At 43.6% G+C, this 14,195-nt stretch overlaps 1 protein-coding gene across 3 annotated transcripts in view; it reads left to right on the top strand.

Moving 5' to 3' along the window:
• GDPD4 (glycerophosphodiester phosphodiesterase domain containing 4) overlaps positions 1 to 14,195 on the top strand; it is a 38,857-nt gene that overhangs the window by 23,229 nt on the left and 1,433 nt on the right. For all 3 annotated transcript variants that reach the window (XM_051779914.1, XM_051779913.1, XM_051779915.1), the window contains 10 exons: positions 1,601 to 1,699; positions 3,900 to 3,993; positions 5,545 to 5,690; positions 6,179 to 6,261; positions 7,128 to 7,278; positions 7,956 to 8,180; positions 8,993 to 9,150; positions 11,126 to 11,273; positions 12,384 to 12,466; positions 14,032 to 14,114. In XM_051779914.1, the coding sequence (XP_051635874.1) occupies positions 1,601 to 1,699; positions 3,900 to 3,993; positions 5,545 to 5,690; positions 6,179 to 6,261; positions 7,128 to 7,278; positions 7,956 to 8,180; positions 8,993 to 9,150; positions 11,126 to 11,273; positions 12,384 to 12,466; positions 14,032 to 14,114 (1,270 nt within the window). The remainder of the gene's footprint in view (positions 1 to 1,600; positions 1,700 to 3,899; positions 3,994 to 5,544; positions 5,691 to 6,178; positions 6,262 to 7,127; positions 7,279 to 7,955; positions 8,181 to 8,992; positions 9,151 to 11,125; positions 11,274 to 12,383; positions 12,467 to 14,031; positions 14,115 to 14,195) is intronic.

Here is a 14,195-nt window from a genome sequence, read left to right on the forward strand (position 1 = left end):
CCACCTGAGCTGATCACTCAAATTCCTTTTTCACTCAGTGGAGGGAAATAAATCCTCTGAGGATGCAATTCATCCAGCTGGTCATAGGCATCTAAATTAAGATGGGATGAATCACACTCAAAGAACCTTTTTTCCCCACTGACTCTAAAAGGTGCCTGCAGTGACTCATTCAGGTGAAGATGTCTATATTTGAATCATCTACATATGGTAACATGAAGTCAAAAGCGAAGTTTCCAGGAGAAGCACAGCATGATTTTCTGTAGCAGGCCCCAGCAACAGTGAAAAAAGTGTCTGCTCTCTATGCAGAAGAGAAATACGGCTTTTCCGAGACATCCTGGTGCCTCATGCCTTTTGGTCTTTGGGTGGTTCCCTGGAAGTGTTCAAGGCCAGGCTGGATGGGGCCTAAGCAATCTGATCTAGTGGGTGGCATCCCTGCCATTGTTGGAGCTAGATGATCTTTAAGGTCCCTTCCAACCCAAATGGTAGAATTCTCTAATTCTATTCTATGGTTTGGGAAATGCCACCTGGAGTTTTGAAGGCACAAAAATAAATCCTCAGAGATTTATTCCTGCAAACTTACATGTTAGAATCATCATCCTTAAGCAATTATTGGGGCTATGTAAGGCATTTAAGAAATGCTTCTCTAGCCATGCAGTGTAGGATAGAAAGTAATGTGATTGCAAATCCTGCAGTGGAAAGGAATAGCTGAATGTGTGGATACTGATCCTGTATTTCATTAGGTAAGTAATAGAAGCTAAGGGATCTTTACTATTGAAAACAGGATTCCAGAAGAATGAGAAAGATGTAGCATAATTTGTAAAAAAAAAAAAAAAAAAAAAAAAAGAATTAAAGGCATTCTTAATGGATGCAAGAGATTAGGGATAGACTATTAAGGTGTTGATCCATAGAAGATCCTCTGAAGAATGGTAGGGCCTTGGTACCTTGGTATAATTTCTGCTTGCCCATAGTTTTCAGCAGATAGATGATGTACAAAGAAGGGCCTCCCATCACCACTGTGCTGGTACCAAACCAAACAAGAAGCTGAAGACTAGACTAAGATACCCCCTCACCTTTTTGACTGAAAAGTGAACTCTCATCTCTTAATTATGGGAATGTTTGCTGTTGCTGAAGCCTGTTGCAGAGCAGCTCATAGCTTAAGGAATTTTTTTTACTGTCCCTTTTGGATGTATTTTGTCACTTCTGACTTAGAAGAGATGAATTCCACCTGCAGGTTAGGGATTTAATGTAAGCTGGTCACCTAGGCTTCATCCATATCAACTGAGAGAGGCATATTCCATCATACTGCAAGCAGGAATGGATCACCTCTGGAAATTCCTCTTTATCCAATGATTATAGAGGGAGTCCTGAGGGTTGGCTTAGTTAGGTAACCAACTATTGAGATCAGTCTTGCCATACAGAAAAAACAATGATAGCATTGTTGGTCTAGTTTTAGTCCCATTGAATCTCTCTGAACTGGGGAAGTCAATCTCATGCATCCTAAACAATTTACCAGGCTGCTTAAATTAGCCTGTGACTCAGATGGATGGCACACCCTGTGCAGAAATGCTGAAGCTGATTTATGACTCCTTTGTGTCCCCAGATTGGTACGTTTCTTGTGATGGGCTTCTCTATCGCATGCCTCTTTGCATTAGCTGTACTCTGGGGAGATCACTGGAAAACTGTCCGCCTGTCATTCCAGGTAAGAGGAGTTGGGAGGTCTGTTTGAAAGAACAATGTGTGAATAGAAATATTTTGTGAAAATTGATAGAAGATATTCTGTAGGAGATATTCTGGTGGGTGTTTTTCACATGGGTTTTCCTGTCAGGGTATGTGGTTCTGAGTAAACTTTTATTATGACTTAACATTTCCTACTGGGAGAAAGGAAACCAAGACCTGAGGCTGAGTTTCAAGCTATGTGTCTCAGTTTGGGAAGTTATAGCCTTTTGTTGTTTGTTTTTTTTTGTTTGTTTGTTTGGTTTTGTTTGTTTGTTTTTGTTGGATTTTTGTTTCATTTTGTTTGTTTTTGTTTTTTAATTGTTGTTGTTTTTTGTTTGTGGGAGGGGTTGTTTGCTTGTTTATTGTTTTGTTTTGTTTTGTTTTGGGTTTTTTCCCTGCTATTTCAGCTGTTCAGGGCAGGTAAATCAGACCCCTTTGGCTGGTAGGGTTGCTGGAGCAAGAGCTTTCTCCCTCATCAGATTCTGCCGCTACAGCAGATTTAGCATTAGCACAATTTCAGTCTTTTGTGACTCAGAAGAGCTTCATCTCCTGGGGCAGGACAGCACTGAGCTTTTAGGGAGCAGGTGGAGAGTGCTGGTGTCAGGTGGGACAACATCCTGGATGCAGGAGGTCAGAGTGCTTGGCTGATGCCTCTGCAACTCCCACCAGATCTGAAGATGGAGGTAAGAGCTGCCCAGAGCTGTTCAGTACCTGAGCATTCAGGTCCCCACTTGTATTCAGAAGGAAGAAGTACGTAGCCTTTGACTATACAGCTGCTTTGCAGAATCCAAACCACTCTACAATTCTACGATTCCATGTTATTTGGGTCTGTTACCTCTCCCTGCGGGGCTTAGTGCTTGTGAAGGCTGGAAGAGCTATGCAAATGGACTGGAAGAGGAACCAAAGATGTGATGTTTGCAGGGTGTGGTTAATTGCACATTCCTGCTCTATAGAGTTTGCTAACCATTGGTCTATGCAGTGGCAAAGGTCAGGAGAAACCATCAGCTTCTCCTCCCGCTGACAGACACCAGGGGATGTGGATGAGGAAGAGACATAAGAGCCTTTGGGTTCCTCACAAATGCTGTTTATTTCAGGTGTCCATGCCCTTTGAGATGGCCTCCAACTGCTGTTCCCAAAGGACATGAAACTCTTGTAGATGATTTGTCATATCCATTAGCCCTGCAAATCTATCTCATGTATTCTGGACATCTCAGATGGCACCTCTGTTTGTGCAATTGAATCCTGCTTCTGGTTGAGAGCTACTGGTATCAAGTGTCTGAAGCAGACAGTATCACATGCAATAACATGTCTCAATGACTGATGCTTTTTTCCAACCTTTCCAGCTTAGAGAATCAGCATCAGGACTAAGCAAGAGGAAAGACTTGCATCTAGATAGTTTTTTTCCCTAGCACATACCTTAATAGCTTTCAGTTCTAGCTGGAACTTTCACTACAGGGATCTGATGAGCATGAGAAAATGAGGGACTGGTTTCTTGCTCAGATATGCCTAGTTTTATGAAAAGTGTCATACCAACAACCATTCAGAGTCTGTACAAAAACTATTTCTGCTTGTTTTCCAACTCTATTTATGCATTCATGATAACCACAGAAGTGATCCTTAGCTTATGATCTTCTTGTTTTATCTTTAGAGGTAAAGAAATCAAATCTAATGACTATATAATATATCTGCTTCTTTTATGGTACAATAGTTAGTTTCATACAAATGTAAATACCACCGTTTATCACTCAAGTTTGTTGACATCAGTTTAACAATTTAACTGCAGTGTGGTGTGGAGATAACTATTACCTGGATGAGATTTGATTGGACTAGTTTAGATTGGGTTAAACTGGAAGATGTTCACAGATTATGGCACAACAGTAATGGCAATCATGTCCTCATGGATGGGGATAGTCGTGTCCCCTTCAGCTGACTTAGAAGAAAGGAAAGCAGTAAGAAGCATTCCTCAGCCTAAGGAGCACTCCCCTCTGACCTGGCCAGGGCCACAGTCTCTCCTCCAAATTCTGAGTATTTGGTGGATCCAACACAGGTGTGAGAGAGTGGTTGAACTGCTGGTATCTGCAGCAGGAGCCCATCCAGGTGTAGGGCTGTAACTGTGCTGGGGTTTGTTTCCACGTGTCTCCACAGTTCATCCTTTGACTAAAATGCTTTTCTCTCCTTGCCAGATCACAGCTCCCTATCTCCACATAGGGGCCATCGCCATCATGGTCCTCCTGTCCTGGCCCGTGGCTCTTCATGCCATCAGAGCAGATAAGAAAGGTAGAGCAGCTCTGCTTCCTGCTCTCTGTATGACAACAGCATGGGAAAAGAGGTGTTCAGGAGCGCTTTCCTCCCACACCTGCTCTCCATCTGGAGGAGACTTTTAAATTCTGCATATTCCAGGGAAATTAGCAGGGTGGGGGCTTGGGCTGTGCACTGTCCTGTTTCTGTCCCAGTGCTTTAATGGTTTGAATACCCCCTTGCACAGTTTTGCCCTATACCAAGGCAGTGACCTGTCTTTAGACAGAGGAGATTAGCAGAAGCAGCCATGTTCTGAGTGATGTGTGAAAATCTGTTTAGCCCTCTGCAGGAGAAAGCAGCCAGTGGCAGCTCTCTTGGCTGATTTTTGGTTGCTGTACACAGCTTAGCTGTGTCAGAAGGGATCTCCAGTCCAGTCAGTCAAACCAATTCAGATTAGCATATCTCAGGAGAAGCCAGCTGAGATAGGGGAAAGAGCTTTTTGATCAATTCCTAGTGTTATGGGAAGTTCCTGTCTACCTCTAGGAAGTATGACCATATGTTGTAAGGACAAAGCCAGATGCCAGAAACAACTGCAGAAAAGCCTGACTCTGGGACTGGCTGTTTTTCTCTGATCTTGTCTTTCCATATAGCCAAAACTGTCTACATGATACCCATCTGCAGATGTTATTTGCAATAAAAATCACAGACATAATGGACTGGTGAAAGAATTTTTTCCAGTCCAGTATTTTTATTATTGAACTACAGCTGGGGACAATATGCAGGGATCCTAGACATTACGTAACATCATGCCTGATGTACTTCTAGCTCAATCATCATCATAGTGCAAGCTCAGATTCCTTCAGAGCCACTGGCACAAGGTGCAGAGGGGTGGTGGTACCCATTCAAGAAAGACGTGTTGGTGCATAGGTGCTTGTTTCTTGGAGGAATTGTTTTGGTTCCTGAAGTAAAGGGTCTCTGGGACTCTTGGGCAATGTGTTAACAGACTCCAGAGAAGACCATAGGTAATGAATTGGCAAGTTTCTGAGGTGCAATATCCATGATCTTAGAGTCTGTAGGATTCTCCAGGTCACACACAGGAGGTCACTAACAACAATGTGAATAAACCAGGGAAGTATTTACCATAAGGAGATGTAACATAGTTGAAGGAGAAATGTTCCTCCTCTTCTTCAGTATGAATGAAACTTCAAAATGGTGCTTGTTCTTATCTGAGCAAGAAAAGAATTAGCATCCTTCTGTTGAGGATTGTTTTTCTAGAGATGGAGGATATTTCATTGCACCACCTCTAAAGATAAAGAAATTAAGGCCATGTCTTGCTGTAAGGCATAGTGAGATGTAATTAAAGCATAAAACCTGCGGTCCTGACTTAGCCTGTGTCCTTGCTTTGACAAGTTTGTTTTCCTGGTTTGCATTGTTTGGAGAGAAAGTGAAAGCTAGGGGAAGAAGGGATGGAAAAAGGGATGGGACAAATAGCCATTTAGCTGCAGGGTTGTATTAAAAGTCAAGTTGCAAGGCACACTCATATGTTACCTTGTGTATTAACTCTAGCCTTCCTCCTTCAAATTCTTTCAGTTATTCAGGTGATAATTGTTGGTCCATACCTGGCTATCCTTCTCTTTCTTTTCTTGATACCTCTGGGGATGTACTCTCCTTGCATCAGAGAGATGGGAACACTTGGACCAAAGCCAGCCCTCATTGGACACCGTGGAGCACCAATGGTAGGTCTGGAGAAGTTGTTTTTTGTAATTTCTTCCTCCTGTGTCTTGATACCTTCATCATCATCTTCTGTTGTTTGGGTTTTTTTTCCCCTGTGAAATCTGTAGAGGGTGGAAGGGGAGACATGTCTGGTTGGGACTGCATGGCAAAGGCATCACTCACTGCATGGGTTTATTTACAAGAATAATGCTGTTCCTGAGGGACACGGCCAGGCTTGATGGGGCCCTGAGCAACCTGGTTTAGTGGGAGGTGTCTCTGCCCATGGCAGGGGTTGGAATAGGATGATATTCAAGGTCCCTTCCAACCCAAACCATTCTATGATTCTAAAACAAGATGGGTTTGGCTAAAGTGAAGAAAACAAACAGTAGATTAACAATATAGTGATGCTCCCTTAATAAAAACCAGAGGTGTTACAAAAAGACAGAAAGTACTTACAGAGTCCTCCAGAGTGTGTTTGAAAACGATCCGCTCACGCACTTTTTTTTTTCAGCTAGCACCAGAAAACACTGAGATGTCATTTCAGAAGACAATTGAGCATGGTGGGGATGGTCTTGAGACAGATGTCACCATTAGGTGAGGGGAAAACATTGCATCTCACAGAACATATGCTGCTTCTTCTAAGAGTTTTCTTTGGAGATAGGCAGCTCCAGGCAATTAGGTTTTACTGATGGCTGAGACAGGGCCCTTCAGTTGGCATGTGATGGCAGGGCTGTAGGGCATGGTTGTTCTCAGGCAAGTCAATAAGCTGCAGCTATTGATTTAGCAATCGTTATTTCTACAGTATACTTTACATGCTTGACAGAGTATAAAGACAAATCCCTACTCTAGTCTGACTTCTAGGTCACAGTGAGGGTTGTATCAGGTCTACAAACCAACAGAAAATTGTGTTCAGACTTGTGACAGCATTGTCCTAATTATTAGATCTTTGATTGCCTTTGTTTGGTGGACTCATTGTCATGAACTGCTAACACTCTGTGCATGATGAGCAGTTTCCAGATGCTAAATGGGAAAAACACTGACACTTAGATGCTGTACCTATCTAGACCTTTCTATAAGAGAAAATTTTGCATTTCCATCACTGTCTACTTAGATTTCAGTCCTCTGAAAACCATAGAAACACTTTGATGTCAGCAAAAAGAGATTTCAACCATGAGTCACTATCGATTTTTTGTGGGGGTTGGCTGCCACAAAGCCCAAAGGTCACCATCTCCATGTGCTCCTAAGGAACTGAGGCACAGACAGGTCACCTAGCAGTATTTAAGCTGGAAATAAACTGGTGTTTTGATCCTCAGCCTTCCTCCCCATCGCACCCTCTGCACTGAGGGAGGCCATACTGCTGCATTCACAGTGGCTCACATATTCTTCTGACCTGGAATGAGTCTGCTCATGCTGTGAACGAAGCTGCATCCCAGGTGACCTGAACTCTTGCTCTTCAACAGCTATGATGGGGTTCCTTTCCTCATGCATGACACCACCTTGAAGAGGACAACTAACATCAAAGAGGTCTACCCTAATGACACTGATCAAAATGCTGCGTTATTCTCCTGGGATACCCTGCAGAAGTTGAATGCTGGAACATGGTTCCTTAAGGTAAGTGTCATAAAGGGCTAGAAACATTCAAGGTCAGGTTGGATTGGGCTCTGAGCAGCCTGATCCAGTTGAAAATGTTGGACTGGATGAGCTCTAAAGGTCTTTTCCAATCCAAATGATTCTATGATTCTACGACTATTGCCAGCTGGATGTAGAAGAGACACCAGATGCCTATTACTTAACAGCATCAGTGTTAGAGGAGGGATTACTGTTTCAGCCAAAACTCAGAGAAGTCAGTAGAAATCCTTCAGTTTGGGTCTCTCTGCTTTTTCCAGTTGGCCTTTAGGCTTTGGAGACCTACAACAATTGGCTGGTTGGTGTTCTGGTGTCACCTTATCATGGTAGCAGCAGAATTCATGGGCTGAGGGGAGAAGAAAAGAGCTACTTGTGCAATGTGCTGTGCATAATATTCAGAGCTAGCAAGGTGGGACAGAGAAGCACAGTAGAGCTATCTGTGAGCTATGCAATTCAGGTCCCAGAAGCAGTGTCCTCACAGCCTGGGTTGATTTCCCCCATTTCTTATGTAGAAGAGATAAGCAAAATAAAATATCCCCACCTGTTGAGGACCGATATCAAACCTTTTCCCTCTTAGAAATGTGAGGTTTTTACATACAGCTGAATCCCAGAGCAAACTGCCTGATTGATTTCCTTTTTTTCTGGTATCTCTTTATTTCTAGAACAAACCATTTCCATTCATGGGCTCACTGTCAAAGGCAGATCAAAACCAGGCAATCAATCAGTCCATTTACAAGCTAAGTGATTTCTTGCACCTTGCAGACAGTCACAATAAACTTGTGATATTTGATCTCTACCGCCCTCCAGACAAACATCCTTACAGGAACTTGTGGATCAGCAGAACCCTGGAAGTCATTCTCAAGGAGTCAGGGATTAGACCCCATCTGGTAGGGTGACCTCACTCCATATCTCTTTTTCTTGGTCTCCAAATGGGGATTTTGGGGTCATACCCTGCATGATTTCACCTGCATAAAGTTGGCCCCTTGCATTGCTTTTGTTTTAAAAGGCATTATTTGGAGGATATTCCTGCTAATAGCTCCTCATCAGGTACAAAATGGTCTAACTCTCCAGACAGCAAAAGGAAATATGGCAGTTTATATACCAGCTGATGCTGGTATATAGCCCCCAAACAGCACCCTTTCATAATTGTAATAATTGTCAGTCTACTCCCTGCTACCCATGCTTGTTTTATATATTGCATAAAAAGTTCTGGCTTAAATTAAAATGCAGAATTGGAATTGGGAGCCTTTATTGCCTTCCTCCTTCTGGCAGTGGATGAATGCTAAACTCATGTGAATGAGGTTACATACCCTTTGATGTCCGGGGAGTTACGCTGATCTGTATCTGCTGAAGAATTTTTCTTCCATGCTGGAAGAATGAAAAAACAGAATATTTTCTGTTGCCTTTTCACACACCAAAGCTGTCCTTTCATTCATTTCCAACACCGCATCTTTTGTTGGGCTGTGTGAAACGTACTCACTGATTACCAGTTGATAAGCAAGGAACACTGGATATTTATTTCTTGATGAAAATATCTTGCAAGTTTTAACCCTGCATCCAAATGTTCTTTGATCATTGGGAGAAACATGTCATTTGATAGGCTGGGTTAAGCCTCTTAAGATGTTATCTTTACAGTAGGGAATATTAGGGGCATGAATTCTTCTGCTGAGAGTTCACTGGTTCCTCCTGTTGCCTGCAGGTCCTATGGCTGAATAACAACATGAGGTCCTTTGTTCAATCTGTTGCTCCTGGGTTTCAGCACACGATGGGCAGTAAGGCACCAGTTGAAGACCTCTTAAAGAACAACATTGTCAAACTCAATCTGGTCTACACTGATATGTCCGCTGAAGATATTCGGTAGGTTTCAGGCCCAACTACTGTCTTTGGACTGCAGCTGGACTATGTTTACCTCATGCATGGGGAAATGTCTCCCTCCAGTGACTGGTTCCAGAATCTATAGAATTTTGTAAAGCGGTCCTTTAGATCGAGTGGCCATCTCTGGTGTATTTTAGGGGTGACAGACTTCTACTGTTGACTAAGAGGTGGCACATGTAATTACTCCTCTTGCCCTCAATTCCGTATTGACCAGGATCTGAGGATCAGATCTCTGATCAGGATCAGTCTCCTAATTTCTTGTCTTTCTGTTCATGCCATCCTCAGTCCCACCAACACTGAATCGTGGAGGATGAACAACTGTTCAATCTCCCTTGGCTCTTCCACAAACATCAGTGTGAGTGCATGATGCTGTGGTGAGAGACCATCATCCTCTTGTTGCTGGTGTTTTGGAGATGTCATTTCTTGTCTCCGTTAATACCAGTACTCTGTTGTATGTGACACACTGAAAATATCATTTCTACAATTGAAGGCTCTACATTCATTGCAGGAGTTTCCAAAATGTTTATCTCACATGGGAAAAAAACACCAGAAATCACCAGAAAACCCCCAGCTTTACCTGTCTAGCTCTCCTTTTCTAAATAGGATTTTTTTTCTCTTTCCAATGCACAGACCCATTGAAAAACAAGTTGGAATGAAAAAGAATCTTCATTACTCTAATCCTTTGGATGAGAGTAAAGTTCATGTTTTCTCAGTTATAATTGTCACAGGATGTAAAACTATAGAATCATGTAATGGTTTGGGTTGGAAGGGACCTTAATCATCTGGTTCCAACTCCCTTGCCATGAGCAGGGACACCTTCCACTAGACCAAGTTACTCAGAGCCCCATCCAGCCTGACCTTGAACACCTCCGGGGATGGAGGTTTCCAGAACCTCTCTGGACAACCTGTTCCAGTGTTTCACCACCCTCACAGTCAAGAGTTTCTTCCTAAAGTCTGATCTAAACCTCCTCTCCTTCAGCTTAAAGCCATTCTCCCTTGTCTCGTTACTCCATGCCCTTGCCAAAAGTCCCTTTCCAGCTGTCTTGTAGCCCCTTTAGGTACTAGAGGGCTGTTCTGAGGTCTCCTCAGAGCCTTTTCTTTTCCAGGCTGAAAGGCTGAAAAAAATCCTAGGTAGATCCATTTGGGTAAACCCTGGGTAGATCCTAGGTAGATTTGTGAATGCTGGTATTGATGATACATTACTTTACCATTATAGTAAGAATGAACTTACTTCATATTAAGTTTCAATAGCTTATAAGAACTTGAGAAATTATGAGTTCATGCAGCAAACATAACAAACTTGAGTGGCAGCTTCAAGGTGGTTTTGAACACACTATGGGGAGATTACAGAATAACAGGATCATTTAGATTTAAAAGACCTCTAAGATCATCGAGGCCACCCATTATCCCAGCATTGCCAAACCCACCACTAAACCATGTCCCCAGCTGCAACATATACACATTTTTTAAGTAATGATGATGATTTCACCACTTCCCTGGGCAGCCCATTAGAATGCTTGCTAACCCTTTCCACAAAGAAATTTTTCCTGATATCTAATCTAAACCTTCCCTGGTGAAGCTTGAGGCCATTTCCTCTATTGCTTGTTACTTAGAAGATGAGACCAACACCAACCTGGCTACAACCTCCTGTAAAAACACATCATTACATTGATTCATATGGCAGAAGGGTTAGAAAGTTTTGACCTTTTGGGCATTTTATCTGCATTTATTTACATCTGTTTACAGCAATTCAGCTATTTTGTATCAACCAATTGTTAATGATTAATTATTGGCTGGTTGGCTTTCCTTTATGTTCCTTATCTAGGTCCTAAAGTAAGCATTTCCTATAGAAAATTACAACGATTTCCCATCATCTTCTTGAATCTCCTTGAGTAAGCCCGAAAGAAGTAGTAACCTCCTTGCTTAACGAAGGTTGTTGCCTTCTGGTCTTTTAAAGGAAATATGCCGAGGCAAACATCACGACCAACTTCTATGTGGTCAATGAGCCATGGCTTTTCTCCCTGGCATGGTGCTCGGGGGCACACTCTGTGACCACCAACGCTGTCCACTTGCTGAAGAATCTGAGCCAGCCACTCTTCCTCATGGTAAGTGAAACTCTTCTCTGTCCCGGGAGTAGGAAGTAGGGTTGGGATGTTCATGGCTACCTTTGGAGACTGTGGGCCATCTGACACATGGATAAAGCGTCCTTTAAGGATGCATGAGAAAGACCTGAGTTGAAACCTGGTTTACTTGGAACCTCTGATCCACTATAAGTATTACTACACCTTTTTCTTTTTTCCTGGCTCTGGTGGAAGCACCCTACTTGTTAGGATTTGCACCTTAGGCCTTGAGAAAAGGGAAGAAGTGATACTGAGACTTGTGCAGGGAGAAGGGAAGAGCCTTTGAGGGCACAAATGCATGAGCATTTCCATTTCTAAGCTTTTGAAGCACCTTCTTGATCTCAGAAGTTTCTCATTTCCCAGGGCTTCCCAATGCCCTTCTCAAACTTGGTCTTGTTCCACAAGTCCAAGGAAAACAACCATAGAATTAATCCTTCTTTGCTGGGAGGAATTTTCACATAATTTTTATATTTGTTATTTTGCCTTGGGCAACCTGAAGGACTAGGAAGCACCTGGGCCAGTGGTCTCACCAGAGTCCCTGCAGCCTAAGGACTTTGAACAACTGGCTTCGCACTCCTGAAGTAGATTTTACAATGCTCCCATCCAGAGAACTGCACCGTTTCAGTCCATTCTAAGGTTGGGTGGAGGTCCAGTCCAAGGATGAATCTTCAGATGCTCTTAGACTTAGAGCAGGAGCCACCCCAGACCCTCTGTGGAGTTCAGGAAAGGGCAGTTTTGCCAGAGAAAATGAGATGTCACCAGTTGATGTTACTGTTGGGGGGAAACAGAGAGATGTACAGGGCCTGCCTGTACAAACAAGAGGTCCCTCTTATATTCACTGTGATATAGTACCATCTTCTTGGCCACACAATAGACCTGCTTTTATGAAGAATGATGATTTGGCACCAACATCCAGTGGTGAGTGGCCATTTCAAAATGCCACAAAATGCTTTGATCACCCAAGAGGTGTTACTGCACATGCAAACCAATCAGCTGAATGGCCATATTTGAGCAGAAGAAAAAGCTTGAATAACTTTCTTTTGCATATCTTATGGTCCTTGGTGCTGGAACACCACCTCTGTCGTTTTCTTCCAGACTCCACAGCAGTACAACATCATGTGGATCCTGACAGATCTGACCTCTCTGCTCCTCATCTCACTCATCTTTGCTCTGCACTGGTAAGTACTGACCATCCTAAACTGATCTTTTGCTCTAGGTGGAGGTAAGGAGGGATGCTTTCAGGTGACCTGAAGAGTTAAAACTACTCTTGAGAACATTAGCTTTCCCTTCTGGAAATGGGAGAAAGCTCTGAAAGTCCCCCCAAACCTCTCTGCTTCTCCTGCTTGCTCTCATTTTCCCTTTCCATTTTGGTATCTCAGGCATTGTTCACCCTCAGGATTCAGTGGAGAAGTGGTGGATTTGTAGTAGCAACATGAACCAGTTATCAAAGCTGATGGACTGAGAAAGGAGCTGATTATTATTACTAGTTAGACAATATTTCATTGAACTGATTTGCAAGGAAAGCTCTCTAATATTTCAGTGCTCCATGTCTCTCTGTCTGCATATGCCAGAGCCCCTAAGGAAGTCCATCCTCCCAGATGAAAATATCTGTGTCATGCACACCTCATTTTGTTTCCTTCCACTCTGTCAAAAATATCAGGAAGTCTGGGGTTCATGGAACAGGCTCACTCCAGCAGGTCATGTTGTCCTGCTGGATGTTCTGCTCTGCCACAGTTGTACGAGAAATGTGCCTATGCTCTCATCCCAGTAGTGCCCAAGGAAAGCAGGATGTGCTGGGCTCAGCTCTTCAGCTAGCTGGCTGTGGGTGGGTGGAAGGATCAGAGCAGACAGTCCAGGTGAGCCTTTTTTGCAGGGTGCTGGCAGCACAACTGTGCTCCAGGTGGCAGCAAGCAAAAGGTTTGGGAAGCTCCTGCGTGAGCTGTCTGGATTGCTGTTAACTGTGACTTGCTTTGACATAGGAAAATGTTGGAGTGCTAATATTGCTCTGGATGATGAAGAAATGAATTAGTAGCCGTTTCACAAAGTGATGAACTAGCAGCTGTACAGGCATGTTTGTTGGGCATCCAGGCTTTTCCCTTCCCACGGCAAAGTGGCTCCCTCCCTTCCTTCCTCTCTTACACTGCTCTGTTCTCCTCAGGTCTTGCTTTAGCAGCTTTCACCTTGTTTTCAAGGCTTAACGTTGGCTTACAATCACCCCTGTAAAACATCAACACCACCATTAGACCTTCCCATGCCTGTCTCCTCCAGGCTTGTGTTCATGTTATGTGTGCATTTCCCAGGCCCCGTGGATGCTTCTGGTCCAACCAACAAGGCTTGCTAGCCTTGCAGTAAGGGCATTCCCAACCCTGCTGGGACAGAAGGGCCATCCAGTGCCCTGCATGGTCTCCTTTGTCAAGCTTATGAACACACCAAAATAATGATTTTTAAATTTCCCTGGCTGTTTAACAGCCAGTGGCTGCAAACATTTCTGAGGCTTTTGAGCTCTTAAATCTTGCTGAGAAAACAGAGGTTAGTCACAAAGTTGCCTTCAAAATGTTGTTGCACACATGAAGTGTGGATGCTTAGACATCAGTCGTGCACTGTGGCCTTTCTCGGTAAGGACAGGAGAAAATCCCAAAATACCTGCACTCACAAAGTAGGAAAATGGTGTCCACCACAGCAGGGATCTGTGAGGAAAACCACAGTGAACAGCGGCCTGACCCAGGTGCTTTTCCCCATGCAGGTGGCGAGAGCGGAATTTCTTGTGCTGTGCCCAGGAGAGTAACCCGGTGCTAGAGAGCGGCACCTACAACAAGTTCAGGACAGGTGAGCAGGGCAAGGAAAGCAGTTGCATCCTGCACAGGGTGGTCTCTGTGGGGGCACTGGCATCCTGGTGGTTGGGCTGGT

The sequence above is a fragment of the Manacus candei genome, unplaced genomic scaffold (genome assembly GCF_025592945.1).
Source record: "Manacus candei isolate 608988 ecotype Guabito, Panama unplaced genomic scaffold, ASM2559294v1 h1tg000014l, whole genome shotgun sequence".
Lineage (NCBI taxonomy): Eukaryota > Metazoa > Chordata > Aves > Passeriformes > Pipridae > Manacus > Manacus candei.